A 22,716-nucleotide genomic window follows, 5' to 3' on the forward strand; every position below is an offset into this window, starting at 1 on the left:
TCGGCCAAATACCCCAGAGTTGGGCATTAATCGATTAAAATTTTAGTCAAGATTGATTAATGTGTATGATTAAAAGAAGAAATCATCGAAAAATCGAAGACTGATTCAATCGATTGATGAAGTTAATAATCACCATACGGTCTATCCATAAATTGTAATAACCAGGGAGATAGAGACAGAGAGCGGAGATGAAGAATTGACAGAAATATATCTCAAGAAAAACTCAGTTTACATTTTTTTCAGTATTCATACAGTTTTGATTCCGTATTTCATTTCGAAGTTCCAGCAGTTAATCATTAATGGAACGTTTGCGAAGACTTCGCGTTCCATCGCGTCCTATTCATTCATTCTTACCATCCTCAATCAACTACGATAAAAAGATGTATGAAATTATTTGAAATGCTACTCTTAATTAATGTTTACGATAGCTGGCTGTATGGCGATGGCAGACAGAAACAGTGACACGGTCCTCTTACATATTGCATTACATCGATAAGAAGATCTTTCAGAGGGGACCGTTGTATATTTACGAAATTAAACAAGACGTTCATCGAACTCCTGAGATTATACGTCAATCGAAATCTCCGCACGTGAGAAAAACCGTTGGTCCTCAAGTTTGACAAATCGATGTTGAGAAAAATTATTGACTGGCTGTATGGTCCCCTTACATAAATCTTTCAGAGGGGACCGTCGTATATATTTATGAAATTAAACAAGACGTTCATTGAACTCCGTTCAAATGAATATTTTACGATAGCTGGATGGCGATGACAGACATAAACAGTCTTGCATGACGTAGATAAGGAGACGTGAAAACATAAACACGTTCGGACATGTTCCCAGGGATCACCCCCCCCCCCCTCACCAGGCTTATGCAATACCTGGAAACTGGTGTTGAATGCAATACCTGGAAACTGTCTTTGAAAAGGAGTATTGCCCCCCCCTCCTTTCAAGATAAGAGAGCATGCTGTATCCCCCCTCCCCCCAAAACATGATGCAATAATTCCATTAAAAATATGACGTAATATATGCTCGTGCAATACCGCTCGGCGGTACCGCACTCCCGTGAATTGAAAAGTGAATTAGAACCCGTGTATAATATCTACTGCGATAAATTGGGCTTTTTCTTAGTCCATAGTTCGAACGGCGTAGCTGCATTCGAACGTGCGCTCAACGTTCTGTTCAGAACATACACGGCCGTATTCACGGCTTCAGCCCAGAGACGTGTCGGTAAATTTCGCGACAACAACATCGTGCGCGCGCTTTCGACGATCGTTCGCGTTTCGCGCTCCGCGCGACCGTTCTGTTTAGTCGGCACTACCATACGTCAATGCTGGTGAAAACTATGGACGAGTAACGTGAATGGCATCGCTCGTACATCGAGTCTCTACAGTGCTGCATCAATTATTTATCCAGGTCAAAGGATGAATTGTCGGGAAGCACGTTGCATTGTTTCGGACGAGCAATCTACGACAGTGGTATCAGAGAGACGTTGTACCAACGATTTTGACATCGTTGGAAGAGTTTCAAGAGCGAGACAGCGGGTGGGCACTATCGAAGATACTACATTTGATTGTGAACTTTATCAATTACCAGCCGTTGCAAGCCGGCTGCGCCGCACAGGGGTGCCAAATGGCCAAAAAGCGGAAAAAAATCTATGAAAACCAAACTATCCAACAAATTTGCTTGAAAATTTGTGAAAGCATGCCACAAGTACAACGGTTATGTGACAAGAAAATAAATATTTATTTACTTATTAAAGTAGAGGGACAAGGCCGGGTTGCTCATCATAGGCGAGGGGGGGTGCGGGTAGAGGGGAGGTAGGATTGGCGAGGGGGGGTAGGGTAGGGGAGAACTTGGGGAGGGTGGATAGGTGAGGAGGGGGTGGATGGTGGAGGGGTTGCTCTACCTTACCGACTGATCTGTAGTACTCTACCTTACCGACTGATCTATCACCACATTACCAACAAATTAACCACTCTACCTAACCATCTCTGCTCTTTAATCATCTTTTTCCTAACAAATTCAACCTTTTTCACAACAAATTAAGCACTCTACCTTACCAACCCCACTCTTTTAAGCACTCTACCTTACCAACCCCACGCTTTAATCATCTCTTAAAGTTAAGCGCTCTACCTTACCAACTCCACTCTTTAAATTAAGCACTCTCCTTTTTAAGCGCTCTACCCTACCGACCCCCTCACCAATGGAAAAAACCACATCTTATTTTTACAACAATTTTTACTTCACAATCTAATTATTTACAAATACAATTTTTACTATTAAGAAAAAAGTAACAATTTTTACGCTCTTCTCCAACAGGGGAATAAGCGACAATTTTTACTTCTCATTTACGCATGTAAATACAATTTTTACGCTCTTCGGGAATAAGCAACAATTTTTAACGACAAATAAGCGGCAACTTTTTCTTCTCCAACAGGGGAATAAGCAACAATTTTTACTTCTCAATTACACATGCGAATACAATTTTTACTATTAAGGAAAAAACCAATGCCACGCAACAATGTTTTATTCGCTGGCCAATGATAACCTTTTCCAATCGCAATAACCTCTGTAACCTACGCAATAGGATTATTTGGCACGTATCATGATAATCTTTTTGACTATCATCATTTTTCCCAATGAATTGGAATAATCTCTGTGACTGCAGCAATAGGATTATCTGTAGATTTGACATCTTTACGACTGTAAGGGGTTACAATAATTAAAATCAGTGATTTTATATTATTTTTTTCATCATTAGTTTTAAGAAGTTTTACACAGCGGCAGCAAATTACATTTGCGTTTTTAAGTAAGTGTTAGAAGGACAGCGGTAGCGAATTGTATTAAATCAACAATTCCAAAGCATATTACCGTTTTAAGATCAATAGTGCCACTTTTACAATTTAATATTTTCCAATTTAAAAATAACAAAAATGATTAAAACATTTTAAAAAATGTTAAAATGTTTGAGAGATATGTCAACACTGATTCGAAATAGTGAAGAGTATGACGATTGGTTCAAATTGTACAGTGATTCTTTACAATGCTGTCATAATTATTTATCATGCATGAAGGAGGATATGTCGCTAGGCACGAAACATAGTTTTATAACAATAATGTGTCGTATGAAGAGTTTAAACAATGCATTGAGTAATCGTGAGTCACACACCGACAGAGATTTATATAATCATGCAAGAAAATCGGCTGTTCGTTGGGAGAACATCGAATCAGCGTTTAAAAATCGCATATCTACAGGCATTGTAATCAATTCCGAACATATTGACCCCCGCCAATTTTTAAAACATGCTAAACAAATGGTTATTGAGCATATTATTGAATTAATAAATATTCATTCATCGGTGAAAGTAAACATTGCGTTGGAGGCGGAATTTGTGTTACGCGACGAGGTGTCAGTGAAAAAGTTTGGTACACGAAATTTCACACTGTTTCGAACAAGTAATCTCCACAAGTGGTATAAGAAGGATGTTGTACCAAATATATTAGTATTAATGGAAGACTTTCAAGAACGTGACAGCGGATGGGCATTATCAGCAATACTACATCTATTGCAATTACTACATTAATTGCAATCAATATCAACCATTGTAAGCTGGTTGCACCGATGCAATTGTCCCCAAATCAATACTGTTAAAAGGTGCTGTTACCAACGTGATTAGTAACGATAATGCATGTTTTTATTGGGCTATAATGGCAAGTCTATACCCAAGTAAAAATAATAAAACACGTACATCGTCATATCCATACTATGGAAGAGTGCTTTCAAATCTCGATGAATTTCAAACACCTATGTCATTCAAAGATATTAGGAAATTTGAAAGAAAAAATCGTATTTCGGTGAATGTGTTTGAATGGGTTAAAGATAAGAAATGCACAACTTTTCACATGACTAAGAAGAAGCAGCAAAGACATGTAAATTTATTACTTCTACAAAACCGTGAATTGAAGCATGCTCATTATGTCTGCATTGGAAATTTGTCGCGATTGGTTTCAAGACAGCTCAGTAAGCGGGAACATCGGAAACATATTTGTGATCGGTATGTATATATTTTGCAATTAAAAACAAATTTTTTTTAATTAGAAATCGAACGGCTTTATTACATAGGATAATAAAGAAAAAATATTTTTTCAGATGTCTACAATATTTTAGAACACAAACGATATTGGACAAACACCTACGATTGCGAGTTGATGAATGATTGTGCTTTGAAACTTCCATCTGAAGATATTTATAATGATAAGTTGCTACATTTTAAGAATTATTCTAATAAACAACCGACACCATTTATAATCTATGCCGATTTGGAATGTTTGTTGGATAATCAGAATAGACAATGTACTAGATCACGTCAACAGTATCAGCATCATCGCGCATTTAGTATAGGTTATTACTTGTATTGTTTCTATGATGTGTTTTTGTCCAAATATAAAGCGTATCGTGATAAAGAGGGTTGTTCAGCATGGTTTGCATCAGAGTTATATAAATTAAGTAATGAATTATTACCAATATTTAAGTATGTAGTACCGATGGAAAACTTATCAAAATTGCAAAGGCTAGAGTTTATAACAGCCACACATTGTTATATATGTGAGCAGGAATTCACTACATCCAATTATAAAGTACATGATCATTGTCATTTTACCGGTGTGTATCGTGGTCCGGCACACACATTGTGTAATTTGAATTATAAATCATCATTCACTATACCAGTAGTTTTTCATAATTTGTCGGGCTATGATGCACATTTTATAATTAAAGAATTGGCAAACGCTTTTCCGGGGAAGATTGATGTTCTACCGTTAACAAAAGAGAAGTACATCTCATTTACAAAGCGATTTGAAACAACGAAAGACATGATTGACGGTACAACAATTCGTGCGAAATCATTAAAATTCCGGTTTATCGATTCGCTAAAATTTTTGAATTCCAGTCTTGAGAAGCTGGTATCATACTTGGATAAAAATAAATTAAATGTCTTGCAAAACCAATTTACACAGCTATCTAATAGTGATTTCAATCTTTTAACTAGGAAAGGTGTTTTCCCATATGATTATGTATCAACATATGATAAATTAAATGATACGAGTTTACCACCTCGCGATTTATTTTACAACCAGTTGAGTGACAGCGGGATTACGGACATTGATTATCATCATGCTAATATGGTTTGGTCACGTTTTAATATAAAAACATTAGGTGAGTACAGTGATTTGTACTTGAAATTGGATATATTGTTGTTGGCCGACGTTTTTGAAAATTTTCGCCACGATTGTCTGGTGAATTATAAACTCGATCCAGCACATTATTACACGCTCCCAGGTTTTGCATGGGATGTGATGTTAAAAACGACTGGTATCGGATTAGAGTTGTTCACTGATGTGGACATGCTTTTGTTCGTAGAACGTGGAATACGTGGTGGATTGAGTCAATGTTCACACAGATATGCGAACGCGAATAATAAGTATTTACCCACATATGATTCCAACAAGCCATCTACATACTTAATGTATTTCAATGTTAACAATTTATACGGTTGGGCTATGTCACAACCTCTTCCGCACAGCGATTTTCAATGGGTGGAGGACATAGATAATTTCAATATTGAATCAATCCCACTTGACAGTCCTATAGGATATATTTTGGAGGTGGATTTAAAGTATCCACATGAAATTCATGATGCACATGCTGATCTCCCTTTTTGTCCAAATCACGATACATCAGTCGGTTCAAAGCAAAGAAAATTGGTTGCATCGCTTTACGATAAGAAGCGATATGTTATTCACTATCGATATATTCAGCAATGTTTGAAACATAAGTTGAAATTAGAAAAAATTCATAAAATTTTAGAGTTTCAACAATCACCATGGTTACGTAACTATATTGATTTAAACACCAGATTACGTACAAACGCGGATAATGAATTTTCAAAGAATTTGTTTAAATTAATGAATAACGCGGTATTTGGAAAAACGATGTAAAATGTTCGTAATCATGTTGATGTAAAATTGATTTCTCGATGGGATGGTCGACACGGTGTTGAACAATTAATATCCAGGCCAAAATTTCACAGTTGTACAGTTTTTTCCGATGATTTTGTTGCTGTTCAGATGAAAAGAACGTTGATTAAATTTTATAAACCGGTGTATATTGGCATATCTGTGCTTGATATATCAAAATCACATTTGTACAGTTTTCATTATGATTATATGTATCCCAATTTACATCAAAAATGTAAGATTTTGTACACGGACACAGATAGCTTAATATATTTGATCACTTGCGATGATGTGTATGAGATGCTGAAACGTGATATTCATAAATACGACACCAGCAATTTCAATGTAAACAACGAGTATAATGTTCCTTTAGCAAACAAAAATGTATTAGGTTTGATGAAGGATGAGAATGGTGGTAAAATCATGACGGAATTTGTAGGTCTTCGTTCAAAAATGTACGCTATTCGCGTGCGTGATGACAATAATACCTATTGCGAAATTTAAAAAATAAAAGGTATTCAAACTAATGTCACGGTTAAGGGTATAAGTTTTGATGATTACAAAGAGTGTCTTCAAAAATGTATCGAAAAAAGTATTAGTCATAAGCGCATAATGTCAATACAACATCAGGTGTATTCAGTATCAGAAATGAAATTGGCATTAAACCCATATGATGATAAACGGCATATTTGTGAAAATTATATCAATACTTTACCTTGGGGGCATTACAACATAAAATAAACTCACGCTCTTCGCAAGAGTTATTAACGATAGTATTTTAAGGAGGTCAATGTCATACTGACCCGAAAAAGATTGATAAACCCCACATTTTTTTTCAATAAGATAAAACACTATGGATTGTAATTGAATCAGGGGTTATCTATAGAATGATAAGTTGATAAGCTGTTATTGATAAATGTATTCTACAGGAATGGTGGGGGTAGCAATGTCTTCTATAAAATGTGTTTCCGAGCAATTGAGTAGTATTTGAAGTATACGAACTGGTTCTGTAACTTCTTATTTGCGTCTAGTGTTTCGCACCCATATTTGGGAAATATGATGCGTCAGAGACAAAAGATCCAAAAAACTGAACAATCAGCACACATCGATGATACTAACTGTTTATACAACGATGAAGACGAATGCTCGATAGAACGACCTATTGTTAAACATCGGAAGCATCAAAGATTTGAGTTGTAAGTAAAAAAGATTTTTTAAACATTTTTGAATTGCCTACAATTTAAAAAAGATTTTAAACATTTTGAATTAATATAGGTGTCTAGATGATATTCCATCATCTTCAGAACAACCTCAACAGATGCAACAATCTCAACAGGTGCAACCTCAACAGGTGCCACAACCTCAACAGATGCAACCTCAACAGGTGCAACCTCAACAGATGCAGCAACCTCAACAGGCGCAACCTCAACAGATGCAACCTCAACAGATGCGGCAACCTCAACAGATGCGGCAACCTCAACAGATGCAACAACTTCAACAGGTGCAACCTCAACAGATGCAGCAACCTCAACAGATGCAGCAACCTCAACAGGCGCAACCTCAACAGGTGCAACCTCAACAGATGCAGCAACTTCAACAGGTGCAACCTCAACAGACGCAACAACCTCAACGCTTAACTCGAACATCCCAAGGATCACGTAACATCCGCTTAATGGCTAGGAGGTACCCAATCGCGGGCAGTTATTATAAATATGTGGAAATTGGGGTACGAATTGTAGAAGTGGGGTCCATTGTTATAGAAATGGCGATAGGGGAATCAGCTAATAATGAAATTAAATTTTATATAGACACGTGGCAAGAACTGTTAGATGCAGGTGAATACCTGTGTCACTTATTAAAAAGTAAGGTGGGTCCTGGACAATATAAAAAGCGTGTGGGAATTCTTTTAATAGAAATAGTAAGTTCCGATAATGTTGATGTTATAAAAATGTCGGATGCATTTCAATCAATATTTATAACGGAAAAAACTTTAAACCAAATGTATGGGTTAGAATTATGTATTGAAAATTTGTACAATAGCTTGAGTACTATGCTTCCAGAAATTAGTATAAAGTTCGAAAATTTTGTAAATATTGCACGTAACCATAGTGCCAAACAATACTCAAAAGCAATTCTCAATAGTGAGTTTTATGACGACGGTGCCATAATTGACAGCGAATTGTTGACTCTGCACTTAGATAACATCTGTTTAGCCACGGAACTGTGGGTTCGCGACTGTTCCGGATCACTGCCCGCCAAGTTAATCTTGCGCAGCTAGTTCAAATGATAGAATGATCGCAAAAGACAATAATTGATTCGCTTGACTTGATATCGCATGAATACGTTAATGGAAGCGTTTCGTCCCATACCTGCTAGTGGACTCGTCAGTAAGGCTGATCTAGCAGGTCCTGCCTTATACGCGCGCAGATGATGATATGAGGATTCGCGTTTGTGATTGAACACACGCGAGGGATCTCGATTGATTTGATCCGGTTCGCGAGGGATTTCGACCGACGCGATCCCGGTTTGTCGGCTGTCCTAATCACTGGACGACGAACTACCGTGATGCTAACTTTGCACATGTAATGAACGATTGACAAGACAACGGCTCGTGCGTTGTTCTTGTCTACCCGAGGACTGGAGGATGTCACGGTGTTAGAGCGTAAAACTCAACTGAGCGACTTCGTCTTCCAGTCCTAGCGCGATGCTCGTTGGGTTCTCGAATATGAAATAAGATGCACTGATTGGTTCCTGCAGAAAGTTGCATTTCCCAATCAGTACACACTTTGACTTCTAGGACCTCCTTCCCGTAGCTCTGAATGAGGCCCTGGGAAGGAGGAGTGGGGCGAGGTCTTACTCGGTCGACGACGCGATGGGTCCAGGTAATTCGACACCCTGCGTAACGGTCGCGGACGGTCCTTCGGAGGGACTAAATTTATGACACGTTGTAATTTCGAGGGTGTTTAAAAAACCAACCGTTAAACAGATGCCTTGACTGGTCGCCGAATAACCCTAGTTTGTTTAATCCTTGAGGAGGATATTTAGGCACGTTCGCATCATAAATCCTGTCGGAAGGAAACCTACGAATTCTATTCCTGTGCGACGGAACACCATCGTATCAGAGGCGACAAAATAATTATTGTACTATAAATATTCATATAATGTCGAATGTTTTTCACTTATTACATAGTCAAAAACTTAGAATTATGCATCGGAATCTCTAGATTTGATGTACATTATAAATATTATTATATGGTTTATTTTATAGAAATATACAGAATGGGTTAACATATACATTTTATATATTCGCAATGTGTAACAGAATGGTTTATTATATAAAAAATATATTTAAAGAATTGCAGTTTTTGATATCCATGAATTATGCGACGTATCCAACCCCAACCATTTCACATACATTTTATTTTCTTTTTTACGTAATATTTTTTCAACTAAATATATGTCAGGATGTTTAGCCGCATGTATCTCATGTTCATAAAATCCACCTGCAATAGTTTTACCCTTTGAATCAGCTAAGATGTATGTAACGGGATTCGTTTGTTTCACTGTAATAATTTTGAATATTTCCGTCGAGACCAGTTCGGTGTGTATCCTTTGTCGAATAGAGTTTTGAATTTACTAACACGCACATGATCGTTCACTTTGAACTTAGCGGGGCCAATGATCTTCACATTACTGTACACAGTGGATAAAAGTTTTTTCGCATTTTTACGATTAACGTCTACAGGTCGCATACGGATGGTGCTGTGTTTCCGATTATTATAGTTTTCAATGAGTGTTGGGAGCACATCGATCCAACGATATTTTCCACTCAATGAGAAAAATTTCCACATACTACTCTTCAACGTGCGATTGAATCGTAGTATTTAGATGTTATAGGCGGGTTCTAATTCACTTTTCAATCCACGGGAGTGTGGTACCGCCGAGCGGTATTGCACGAGCATATATTACGTCATATTTTTAATGGAATTATTGCATCATGTTTTTGGGGGAGGGGGAGGGGGGCGATACAGCATGCTCCCATATCTTGAAAGATGGGGGAGGGGGGGGGCAGTTTCCAGGTATTGCATTCAACACCAGTTTCCAGGTATTGCATAAGCCTGGTGAGGGGGAGGGGGGGGGTGATCCCTGGGAACATGTCCGAACGTGTTTATGTTTTCACGTCTCCTTATCTACGTCATGCAAGACTGTTTATGTCTGTCATCGCCATCCAGCTATCGTAAAATATTCATTTGAACGGAGTTCAATGAACGTCTTGTTTAATTTCATAAATATATACAACGGTCCCCTCTGAAAGATTTATGTAAGGGGACCATACAGCCAGTCAATAATTTTTCTCAACATCGATTTGTCAAACTTGAGGACCAACGGTTTTTCTCACGTGCGGAGATTTCGATGAACGTATAATCTCAGGAGTTCGATGAACGTCTTGTTTAATTTCGTAAATATACAACGGCCCCCTCTGAAAGATCTTCTTATCGATGTAATGCAAGATGTAAGAGGACCGTGTCACTGTTTCTGTCTGCCATCGCCATACAGCCAGCTATCGTAAACATTCATTAAAAGTAGCATTTCAAATAATTTCATACATCTTTTTATCGTAGTTGGTTGGGGATGGTAAGAATGAATGAACAGGACGCGATGGAACGCGAAGTCTTCGCAAACGTTCCATTAATGATTAACTGCTGGAACTTCGAAATGAAATACGGAATCAAAACTGTATGAATACTGAAAAAAATGTAAACTGAGTTTCTCTTGAGATATATTTCTGTCAATTCTTCATCTCCGCTCTCTGTCTCTATCTCCCTGGTTATTACAATTTATGGATAGACCGTATGGTGATTATGAACTTCATAAATCGATTGAATCAGTCTTCGATTTTTCGATGATTTCTTCTTTTAATAATACACATTAATCAATCTTGACTAAAATTTTAATCGATTAATGCCCAACTCTGCGGTAGTTGGCCGAAAATCTAGAAAGAAGTCAATTTCTAAATTTTTCCGTTTGTCATGGAATTTTTTCTATCCAACGTAGCTAAAGGTCGCTTGTAGTATACTTCATTGAAAGCCAACAGATTTTACGCCACGCTTTCTGAAACAGCGTCCGTTCATTGGCAATTTTCAAGTGTTTTGAGGAAAATTGTGTAAATTCTTGTATTACAGAAGTTTTTCAGTTAGGTGTACAGAGCACTTTCGCACAGATTTCATTTTGTGTTATCATTTAAATTAGTATAGTTATTAATATTTGTGAACATAATCAATCATGCTGTAAATTTTTTACGATTATAAAGTTTATCGACGATTTTGTTATCGAGCGGAGATTTCGACGAACGTCTAATCTCACGAGTTCGATGAACGTCTTGTTTAATTTCATAAATATACAACGGTCCCCTCTGAAAGATCTTCTTATCGATGTAATGCAAGATGTAAGAGGACCGTGTCGCTGTTTCTGTCTGCCATCGCCATACAGTCAGCTATCGTAAACGCTCATTAAGAGTAGCATTTCAAATCATTTCTTCCATCTTTTTATTGTAGTTGGTGGGGATGGTAAGAATGAATGAACAGGACGCGATGGAACGCGAAGTCTTCGTGAATGTTCCATCGTTGCAAGCGTTTGTCGTGTTGAGATTCAAAGATCAACCATTTTTACATACGTGACGGTTTTCGCGTACTGCCCGTTGGACTTGTTGCGTGTGTGTGGAATATTATATGGAGATATTTTTTGCATTAGTGGGTAGGGGTATCCATTATAAATTGCTCGTAACAGTCGTCGTATGAAGTAATAGCATAAAAAACGTCGACGATCACGGTCGCTATACGAAGTTACATCGCTGGTGTGTTTTTATCATCCGACCAGCCAACTTCGCGCATCCCCATTTCTTCAACGGTAAGTAAAATAACAAAAATTAGTAAACGATGTAAAATCTAGTGAAAAAACTTTCTTTATTTAGATGGATCGTATCAGTCACATCATTGACATGGACGGTTTCATTGTGGGAAAAAAATTTATATGCAAAGAGTTAGCCATGTGATCGATGTTTGTCATGACGGCTCGTTCGAACTCTTCGAATTTCGCTTGGGGAAGAACGTTGTTTATCCGACGCTGACAAAAAGTCTGCATGGTATGTCAGCAATTTCATACACGGTATTCCATTTAAAGATTTCGGCTATGAAAAATAACAACAGCACGATATATTCGAAGTAATTCAAAATTTTGTGCGCGATTATGCGAATCCTGTCGTAGCGTACAAAGGTGGATGTTTCGAGACAGAGACATCCTTCGAAAAATGAAAATAAACTCGATAAATTTGGAAGATTTCAACTGTCCGAAATAAGATGTACTAGTTCACGATCCCGTGTATGAAATTGCTGACGACGAACCGTGTCGACTTCACTGTTGGCAACCGACAAAAAACATCACATACCATTGCAGTCTGCGCGAAGTACAAACATTTCGAGCAGGGGTTAACAATTATAAAAACACGTAAAGTATCAGTTATAAAGACGCGACTTTGAATTTTTTCCACGTCAAAACCACAAACATAACACCTCTTTTTACGTTTTTTTTATTTTTTTCACACAGTGTTTCACAATGATTGCGAAATTGGAGATTGATCCTGGGCGAAGCGCGGTATGGACGTCTGAGGATTCGTCAAAGAATCGTCGCTCGAAGGTAAATAAATTTTCAAAGAAAAAATATCCCAAAGTATATAACATGATATATAACTGTCTATCTGTCTGTTCGCAGGAAACAAAAATAATGAAGACAAATGACAAGAAATTCGCTGCAATAATTATATTTTAATTATTTTTTAATACTTGTATATTTGTATAATTAAAGAGTAGATAAGAGTAACTTTTCACTAATGTAAAAAATATCTCGCTGTATGGGGAGGGGGCGATATTATTACTGTAATTGTTTTCTTTTTAATAAATACGAGTTAATTGTATGAGTAGGAGGACGAGGCGGAGGAGGAGGATTGGTTTTAAATAAAAAATAAGATCTTTCTTATAATTTTTTTATTTGATAAATTATGAAACAGCTAACGAATGAACAGTGCGAGGCACTGATCAACGCAGCGCATTGCAACATTTGTGAAAAACCATGTGAGGAAAAGGATATACGGGTGCGCGATCATTGTCATCTAACAGGACGATATAGAGGCCCCACGCATCAAGATTGCAATTTAAATTACAAAAATTCGTTTTGCATTCCCATAGTTTTCCACAATTTATCCGGGTACGATTCACATTTCATTATCGAAGAAATAGCTAATCCGTTTGAAGGTAGTGTCAACGTATTACCAATAACTAAAGGAAAGTATATTTCATTTACAAAAATGTTGAAGATCAGCAATCAGATTCGCGTAATTGTATTAAATTACGATTCATCGATTCGTACAAAAATGTTTGAACACAAGTCTCGACAAATTAGCATATTTCCTCGACACAAACAAATTGACAATTTTACGCGTTCCGAATTTCAAAATCTTTCCATAGAAAATTTCATGTTGTTGACGCGAAAGGGTGTCTCTTTCCATACGAATATCTCGATTGCGTAGATAAATTAGACGATCTTTGTTTGCGAGTCATTTTACAGTTCGTTGACAGGCGAAACCGTATCCGAACGTGATTATTAGACTGCGGATCTTTATGAAAAATAAAAATTGTCTTCATAAATTGCACAACATAGGAGCCAAATAGAAATATAATTTTTTCTCTAATGATATTAATTAGCTGAAACGAGTACATTGATATTTTTAAATCCTGTTAACCTGTCCACTGCTTTAAATTGCACATACTCATTTTTGCCATAAATGTATAAAATCCGCAGTCGAGTGATTATGTGCATGCCGAGAATGTGTGGAAGCGTTTCAACACAAAAACTTTGGGTGAATACAGCGATCTGTATTTGAAAGCTGATGTTTTGTTACTGGCTGATGTTTTTGAAAATTTTCATAAAAACTTGCATTAAGAGCTACAGTTTAGATTCACCATATTATTACACTTTACCAGGTTTCACGTGGGATGCTATGCTAAAATATATAAAATTAGGTTTGAATTATTAACACAGTGGGCCGGATCGAGAAATTTAGTGACATTTCACGAAAGAGTCGACTCTCTCTCTCTCTCTTTCTCTCTCTCTCTCTTTCTCATATCGATTTCTAATAAATTTAAATTGCCTCCTAAATGTCCACAACATCGAAGCTGAAAAAATTAATGTTCGTTCACAAAAACTGTAGTTAATATAAATTCACAAAGATAGACATTTTGGGATGCAGTATTTTTCAGCCAAAAAAATTGCTTCTTTTCATCGAGGTGTCCTGATTACCCTATTTAATATTTATTCTGGGTCTTTTGTGTAAATGAAAAACAGTCCTTTGCGGTAACAATTAACGCCGTTAGTTGAGGATGGTTGCTCGCAATGTATTAAAAATTAATATTTAATGAAATTAATAAAATCTATATACTTTCTTAGAATTTGCAAGGTGTATTTTTTAGAGGACCTAACTGGACCGAATCGTATAAACAGATCATTTTCATTAGACCTTCCTCTACATATCCCCACAAAAAAATCATATCCGAACCGATCCGATCTTGGAAATTATGATTGTTTAAAGTTATCGGGGACGTGTCACCTGACGCATAGCAACTCACATACATTAAATACCATCCAAATATGAGGATTTTTGCAATTGCATTAAAAGTTCGTACCTACCTAAAACAAGTATGTAATTTTTAACAATAATATAGTTAATCTATTAATTTTATTGTTAAAAACATAACGAACGGTAATAATATAACTGGACTAAGAGTTTCATAGTTTTCCTTAGTGAGTATCACTGTTTTTGAGTAAGTATATCTGTCAATTTATCTATGCAGATAAAGCAGTATGTTAATTAGATTACATTTTATATCTGACAATATTTGTTGAATATAATAATTTTAATCTCAGTTTTTATGCCTGCAGATATCCAGAAGCTGCAGATTTAATACTTAATTAAACTAAACAAATTGACTAAAAGTTTACCTGTGAACATCAATTTAGAAACGTTTTGCTGAGATTAATTGGCTTATCTTTTATATTTGTTATATTTTTGTTCATATTTTCATCTTTTATAAACACATTACACATACATGAAATAATACGAAATAACAAAGGTTGTAATATATAGAATGAACATGATCTTAAAACAATTAAATTGAAAAAATTATTTATAATTATTATAAAAAATATCTTTTGACACGCTTGTGAGGCGTTTTTACCTCCTCGAATTTATATTTTACGTATTCTATAAAACATTACATGTATGAAATGTAAATATAAAATACATGTTTAGTAAGAGAGAGTAAAAAATAGTTTGGGAGATTATACTTAAACAATTTTATTTTAATACAAAAAATCAATGAAAATTAATTAACAATTATTGTTTAACAAAATAGAAAAAATTTTATTTGTTAACAGTTAAGATTGACTATCTTTTAAATGAATTTTAGTGCAAATTTCATCCCGATATCTCTTATGGTTCTAGAGTTATAAGAAAATGTCACTAAATTTCTCGATCCAGCCCACTGTGAGTCACCATGACTCCGCGAATACATAGGATTAAATACCCTGTTTAGAACAAATGCCACTAACGATCTTGAAAAGAAATTTTGTACAAATTGATGAACAACGCGGTATTCGGTAAAACTATGGAAAAATGTTCGGAATCATGTAGACGTAAACCTCGTGACACGTTGGGGATGGGCTACATGGTGCAGAGGCAATGATCGCGAAACCAAATTTTCCATAAACGCTATGCATTTTCCGAAAACATTTTTTCAAGAAACCAATCTATGTGGGTATGTGCATATTAGATATATCCAAAACCTGCTTGTACGGATTTGATCATGAGTACATGGTTCCTCGATATGGTAAAACCTGTAAGGTAATGTACACAGACACCGACAGCATAATTTATCATAATTATGTGTGAGGTCATTTATGAAACCATGAGACGCGATATTAACTGTTTCGACACAAGTGATTATCGATAGAGAATAGGTATAATTTCCCACTTGTAAATAAAAAGGTTCCCGGCTTGATGAAAGACGAGAACAATGGGATGATAATGATGAAATTTGTCGGACTGAGAGCAAAAATGTACACATTGCGTGTAGATGGAAAATCTGATACAAAAAAAAGCAAAAGGTGTAAAGTCTAACGTTGTAAGGACAACAATATCGTTTGATGATTACATGGGATGTTTGCAAGATGAAATTGCTATGAGTCGTACACAGAGATCCATACGATCGAAGTAGAGGGGCTAGGCCGGTTTGCTCATCCTAGGCGAGGGGGGTGCGTGGAGAGGGGAGGTAGGATGGGCGAGGGGGGTAGGGGAAGGGGGAACTTGCGGAGGGGGTGGGGAAGAGGGAGGGGAACTGGAGGAGGGTGGGGGTAGGTGAGGAGGAGGGGGGAGGGGGTAGGGGTTGCTCTACCTTACCGACTGATCTGTAGTACTCTACCTTACCAACAAATTAACTACTCTACCTTACCATCTCTGCTCTTTAATCATCTTTTTCCTAACAAATTCAACCTTTTTCGCAACAAATTAAGCACTCTACCTTACCAACCCCACTCTTTTAAGCACTCTACCTTACCAACCCCACGCTTTAAGTTAAGCGCTCTACCTTACCAACTCCACTCTTTAAATTAAGCACTCTCCTTTTTAAGCGATCTACCCTACCGACCCCCTCACCAATGGAAAAAACCTTATTTTTACTTCTTGACACGTGCCACATAACCTCGATGCTAAATTTTAACTCCAATGGAAAAAACCAATGCCATGCAACAATGTTTTATTCGCTGACCAATGATAACCTTTTACAATCGTGATAACCTCTGCAACCTTCGCAATAAAATTATTTGACACGTATCTCTTTGAGTATCATCATTTTTACCCAATGAATTGTAATAATCTCTGTGACTGTAGTAATAGGATTATTTGTAGATTTGACATCTTTATGACTGTAATAATTAAAATCAGTGATTGCTATCTTAAAAATTATTTGACACGTGTCACATAACCTTGATGCTAAATTTTAACTAAGAATACAGACAAGGGAAAAACCAATACCACGCAACAATGTTTTATTCGTAGATTTAGCTAAATTATTTGACACGTGTCACATAACCCCGATGCTAAATTTTAACTAAGTGAAAAAACCAATGTCATGCAACAATGTTTTATTCGCTGACCAATGATAACTTTTTACAATCGCAGTAACCTCTGTAACCTTCGCAATAGAATTATTTGACACCTCTACCTTACCAACTCCACTCTTTAAATTAAGCACTCCTCTTTTTAAGCGCTCTACCCTACTGACCCCCTCACCAATGGAAAAAACCTCATCTTATTTTTGCAACAATTTTTACTTCACAATCTAATTATTTATACACACAATTTTTAGGAAAAAAGTTACAATTTTTACACTCTTCGGGAATAGGCAACAATTTTAAATAAGCGACAACTTTTTCCTTCTCTAACAGGGAAGAAGCGACAATTTTTACGCATGCGAATACAATTTTTACTATTAAGGAAAAAACCAATGCCGCGCAACAATGTTTTATTCGCTGACCAATGATAACCTTTTGCAATCGTAATAACCCCTGTAATCTTCGCAATAAAATTATTTGACACGTATCACGATAATCTCTTTGACCAATTTTAATAATCTCTGTGACTGTAGCAATAGGATTATCGGTAGATTTGACATCTGACAGAAGATTCGGGATAATAAATACTAAACTTTATTATCACACAACTTGATTAAATATATTTAAGTTATAATATAAAATGTAGTATACATGCGTTTCACATGGCGGCGTAAAGGAGACTGCAAATCATCTCGACAAAAGAAAGAAACAACAAGCGCGCCACACACACACTCTAATGTAATACGCATAGATAGGTACATGTCGATAAAATAGAACACGTGCATAGCACGTATTGTCTAACAACATCTTTACGACTGTAATAATTAAAAAATTAGGCGATATTATCTTGTCCAATGATAACCTTTTATAATTGCTATAACCTCTGTGACCATGGTAATAGAATTATTTGACACGTATCACGATAATCTCTTAGGGAGAGCCCCCCCTGGTTCAGAAGCGGCATAGGCTTACTTTAACCAGCTACTTTTCACTGCTACGATAAAACGGACGCATTAAGGATTTGTAGGAATTAGATTAATTAAATATAAACATATTTTTTATTAAATGATGTTTTATTTCATTTTTATAAAAGACAAAATGACATCTATAGCACATCACACCCCACATTCGTCCACACCACACGGTGACAAGTCAATTGTTTTGGGATCTACACCAATCGGTACATTACCACAATTTTCTCCACGAATAAATCGGCATTGTCTTGACCAGCTTTTATGTTCCACCATTCGATCATCCTCCTTTTCCCATTTATGTAGTTGTATATTGCATTCAAAACATTCCACCCAATCGTTAAAGTCCAGGCAGAAAAATCCTGCTGCAGCAAGTCTTTTAGGCTCGACAATATTTGAATAAGCCCAGTCACGAAAACTGTCAAGTCTTTCACTTTCCAAGCGATAATCAGACTTTGGTTTTGCTGGTACATGATGAGGGAAACGCATCATTGTGGCTAAAAAATTTTTTACCATTGTTATTATCGTAATTTTTTTAGCCATTCCCGAAATGTCTGTACTTCGTGTAAGCTACAATGATATATTGGCGTTTATAAATAACTTGCAGGCGTGTGACAATGGAGGGTTGCACAATACATTATTATCAATTTTGTATGTAGGGCATTTTAATAATGTATCATATTTTGGACAACCAAGTGATTCCAAATTAAGCGATTTTATGCCTAATTGTTGTAGTAAATCTTTTTCAATGTTTCCACCTTTGTAAGCTACTACTGGATGTTCATATGCGTATACAAAATTTTCTATTACATTGGATAGTTCATGCTGCTTGTATTGTTCATGCCCAAAATATTTAAAAGGGATTCCATGAACAAAATTCATGACATATCTAGCAGTTTTTTTATCCGCGTCAGAGAGGTCATAATAATTTCGGCCTAATTGGAAATCAACTTTTTTAAAGCAACCATTCCAAACATCGATTATTGCCAATTCTTTACATAAAAATTTTTTTTCAATACTGAATCCATCCATATCATTTATGTGTGTGATTTGATTCATCTGAATAAAAAAAAAAATGTGTGAAAATTTTAAACAATTTGAAAAAAGTTTAATATACTTACTGTTGATAAATAACTTGAGTGTAATGCGTTGAGGTGTTATAACTTTTGTATGTACTTGTGTAGATCTATTTTATTCGATACACTTGAGCGTAATGCGTCAGATGCTATAACTTTGTTTGGACTTGTGTAGATCCTATTTATACCATCATCTCTACCCCCCCCCCCCCCACCTTTGTTTTATTCTCTGATATCACTATCAGTGTGGGAATTTCATTTTATGAACATCAGAATTGATTATATAAAGATTATGTTTATTATTGAAAAAATAATACATTTTTTCATGTAATTTTTCGAACAATGTTTGTTAATGGATTATACTCTATTATGCTATCATGTATTATTAAGCAGTATGCAGTTGTCGATGGAGGAATGTCCGTTCTACATTCAAATTCAATTCGTACATCAATCGTAGCATTTTTAATGTTTCATTTTGACGAGAACAATCTAGAACGACAAGCGGAGCGTATTCCATGAAATTTGCAACGTTGAGAAACGCATCACCGTTTCCATAGTAGGATTCTTGAAATTTGGCATACATATCATAGAGCAAGGCACATTTTCCATTATCAAAATTAATATTTAAATCATCGTACGGATAAGTTTCGGAATTCAGATAAAGTCGAACGTTAGACAACGAACAATTATCGAATCGAGTAATCTTTTTACTTAAATTATTCTTTCGCGCAGTTTGTAAAGCAAATATTACATAGCGGGGTTTTTCCATTTGGAGAGCGGTTTTTATTGCCCACGTATGCTTCGTGGTTGTCTGTAGCAAAGGATATTCATACAATCCCCATGATCGAAAGCTCATACTGATTGGTGTATCATTACTTAAAATACGCAACATAGAAAGCTTATGTATTTCATCCAATGTGACGTGTGGCATTCGCCATTGAATTTTATATAGATCTAAAATAGGTTTTGTTTTGTCCGAAGGACTGTACAATGCGTTTGCATTTGTGTGCGAGCGAATCAAAATCAATTCATGTCGCGCGTTTATTACAATGCGTTTGTAATCTTCGCAGAAGCCTAATAACATGCTCATGGGTATGCAAAAATTGAAATTTATCGGTGCAGTGGCTGTGGCAGTTTTTTCTCCAAGCATCGTTTCCTTATGAGTCCACCCTGCATTGGACAATGCATTGCTTCTCATCGTGGACAGGCTAACATAATTCTTTATAGTTGTAGCAGTACCCGGATTTCTGTTCCGATCGATTTCAACCCCATTTAATTCGTAGCGTATTTCATCGAACATGAATGCAACGGCATTGTTGTCTAAAGATGTTGTTTCGATAGATGATGCACCTGTTGTAGTTAATTCAAGTTTTCCGGGTAAACTAAGTTTTCCTTCGATGTATAGAAAGCTTCTGCAAGGTAGCGTGTACAAATCTTGTTGCTGAATGGGTATTCTTATCTCATCATTGTTTCCGAATGTTGTGTTTGCATATGGATTGTATGTGTGTAATTCAATTTTCGTTATTCTATTGTCAAAGATCGGTGCCTCCGAAATGCTCAAAATGTCATCGAACATGGTGAACTTCTTTTTACCCTTTTCACTTTTTTTACAAAGATTCACTTTTTAACAATAAATCCCAAAGATTGTAGATATTTCACGTTTTGTGCAGTCAATGATTTATTAATTAATGTATTCTTGTTTATCACGTTGATTGTTGCGTTATTGTTATGAATTAACATTGCTTTGCCGCGCGTGTAGTCGCACCGTAATTTCTTCACCACGAAAATCAACTAAACATCCGGCTTGATCTACGATGTGAATCGTTAAATTGTCTATTGCTCGCGTGACGATTGGAAGGTAAATGACTTGTGTAGGTGTTTCGGAAATTTTATATCCCGGCGGCACCTTAGGAGCAAACTCGTGTAAAGTATGAATGAGTGCACCATTGTAGTACGATCCTGTGGTTACATTGCATTCTACTCTAATTATATTCACATTTATAATATTAATATAATATTTATAATATTAAACGTTTGTGATTATACAGGGTGTCTCAAAATTAGGTCCGGAGCCGAAAATGGGAGGTTCCTGAGATCATTTCAAGCGACATTTTCCTTTGAAAAAATGTCGTCCGCGGCTTCGTTAACGAGTTATTAACGAAAAACACGGACCAATCAGAGCGCGAGCTAGACGCGTGCAGCCCGGCGCGCCGGCAGCCGAGTGTCGGTGGCACGCCGCGATGTCGTAACGAACAAAAGTTTCTCGATGATGTGAATCCTCGCCAATTTCGATAAGCTTTGGATATGTTGTCAATACCATGATTCTGAACAACATTTCCCTTTACAGTATCTGTCGATGGGCTTTAGTTTACGACATTATTGTAAAAATTTGTAATTGTAAATCGATCGATGTACTATTTCCTATCCGATTTCGATAATCTTTGGATATGTTGTCAATACCATAATTCTGAACAACATTTCCCTTTACAGTTTCTGTCGATCGGCTTTAGTTTACGATATTATTGTAAAAATTTGTAATTGTAAATCGATCGATGTACTATTTCCTATCCGATTTCGATAATTTTTGGATATGTTGTCAATACCATGATTCTGAACAACATTTCCCTTTACAGTTTCTGCCGATCGGCTTTAGTTTACGATATTATTGTAAAAATTTGTAATTGTAAATCAATCGATGTACTATTTCCTCTCCGATTTCGATAAGCTTTGGATATGTTGTCAAGACCATGATTCTGAACAACATTTCTCTTGACGGTTTTTGTCGATAGGCTTTAGTTTACGATATTATTGTAAAAATTTGTAATTGTAAATCGATCGATGTACATACTATCTCCTCGCCGATGTCGATGAGCTTCATTTCAAAGGAAAAAGATATTTAAAACATCGAATTTATAACATATTTCAAAGTCATCGAAATCGGTGAGGACCCACATCATCGGCAACTTTACCCGAACGATAGAAGAAGCACAAACTTATTGAATCAAAAACTCACTTATTCAGCCGTAAATCCATTTGACTACCACATACAACCACCACACCTTTACATAATCTTCGAATCGGTGTTTTCGAGAATCATATGATTCTCGAAAAATCAATATCTCCTTGGGAACGATTTCATTTGTTTTAAACGACGCCTTCATCGAATACATTGTACGCTGGGAGAGCACAGTTTCGCGCGGCATCGCGAAGAGCATCGAACTCTTTCCGCGTCGGAGTAAGTAATTTCGTTCGATATCGATACGAGTTATAAAAGTGTGCTACGAGTTCAACAATTATGTAAAAGTGTGGTGGTTGTATGTGGTAGTCAAATGGATTTACGGCTGAATAAGTGAGTTTTTGATTCAATAAGTTTGTGCTTCTTCTATCGTTCGGGTAAAGTTGCCGATGATGTGGGTCCTCACCGATTTCGA

The 22,716-nt window shown here is 36.3% G+C and overlaps 1 protein-coding gene across 1 annotated transcript; it reads right to left on the minus strand.

Moving 5' to 3' along the window:
- Window positions 1-19,670: 19,670 nt before the first annotated feature.
- Window positions 19,671-20,861, minus strand: LOC143218900 (uncharacterized). Its single transcript, XM_076444468.1, has one exon. The coding sequence runs from the start codon at window positions 20,859-20,861 to the stop codon at window positions 19,671-19,673; it is 1,191 nt and encodes a 396-aa protein (XP_076300583.1).
- Between the last annotated feature and the right edge of the window lie 1,855 nt (window positions 20,862-22,716).

This window comes from Lasioglossum baleicum, chromosome 20 (assembly GCF_051020765.1).
Source record: "Lasioglossum baleicum chromosome 20, iyLasBale1, whole genome shotgun sequence".
In the NCBI taxonomy this organism is placed as follows: Eukaryota; Metazoa; Arthropoda; class Insecta; order Hymenoptera; family Halictidae; genus Lasioglossum; species Lasioglossum baleicum.

Excerpts from the sequence above, each read along its gene's own strand:
- LOC143218900 (XM_076444468.1), bottom strand. The coding sequence starts at position 20,861 with ATGTTCGATGACATTTTGAGCATTTCGGAGGCACCGATCTTTGACAAT.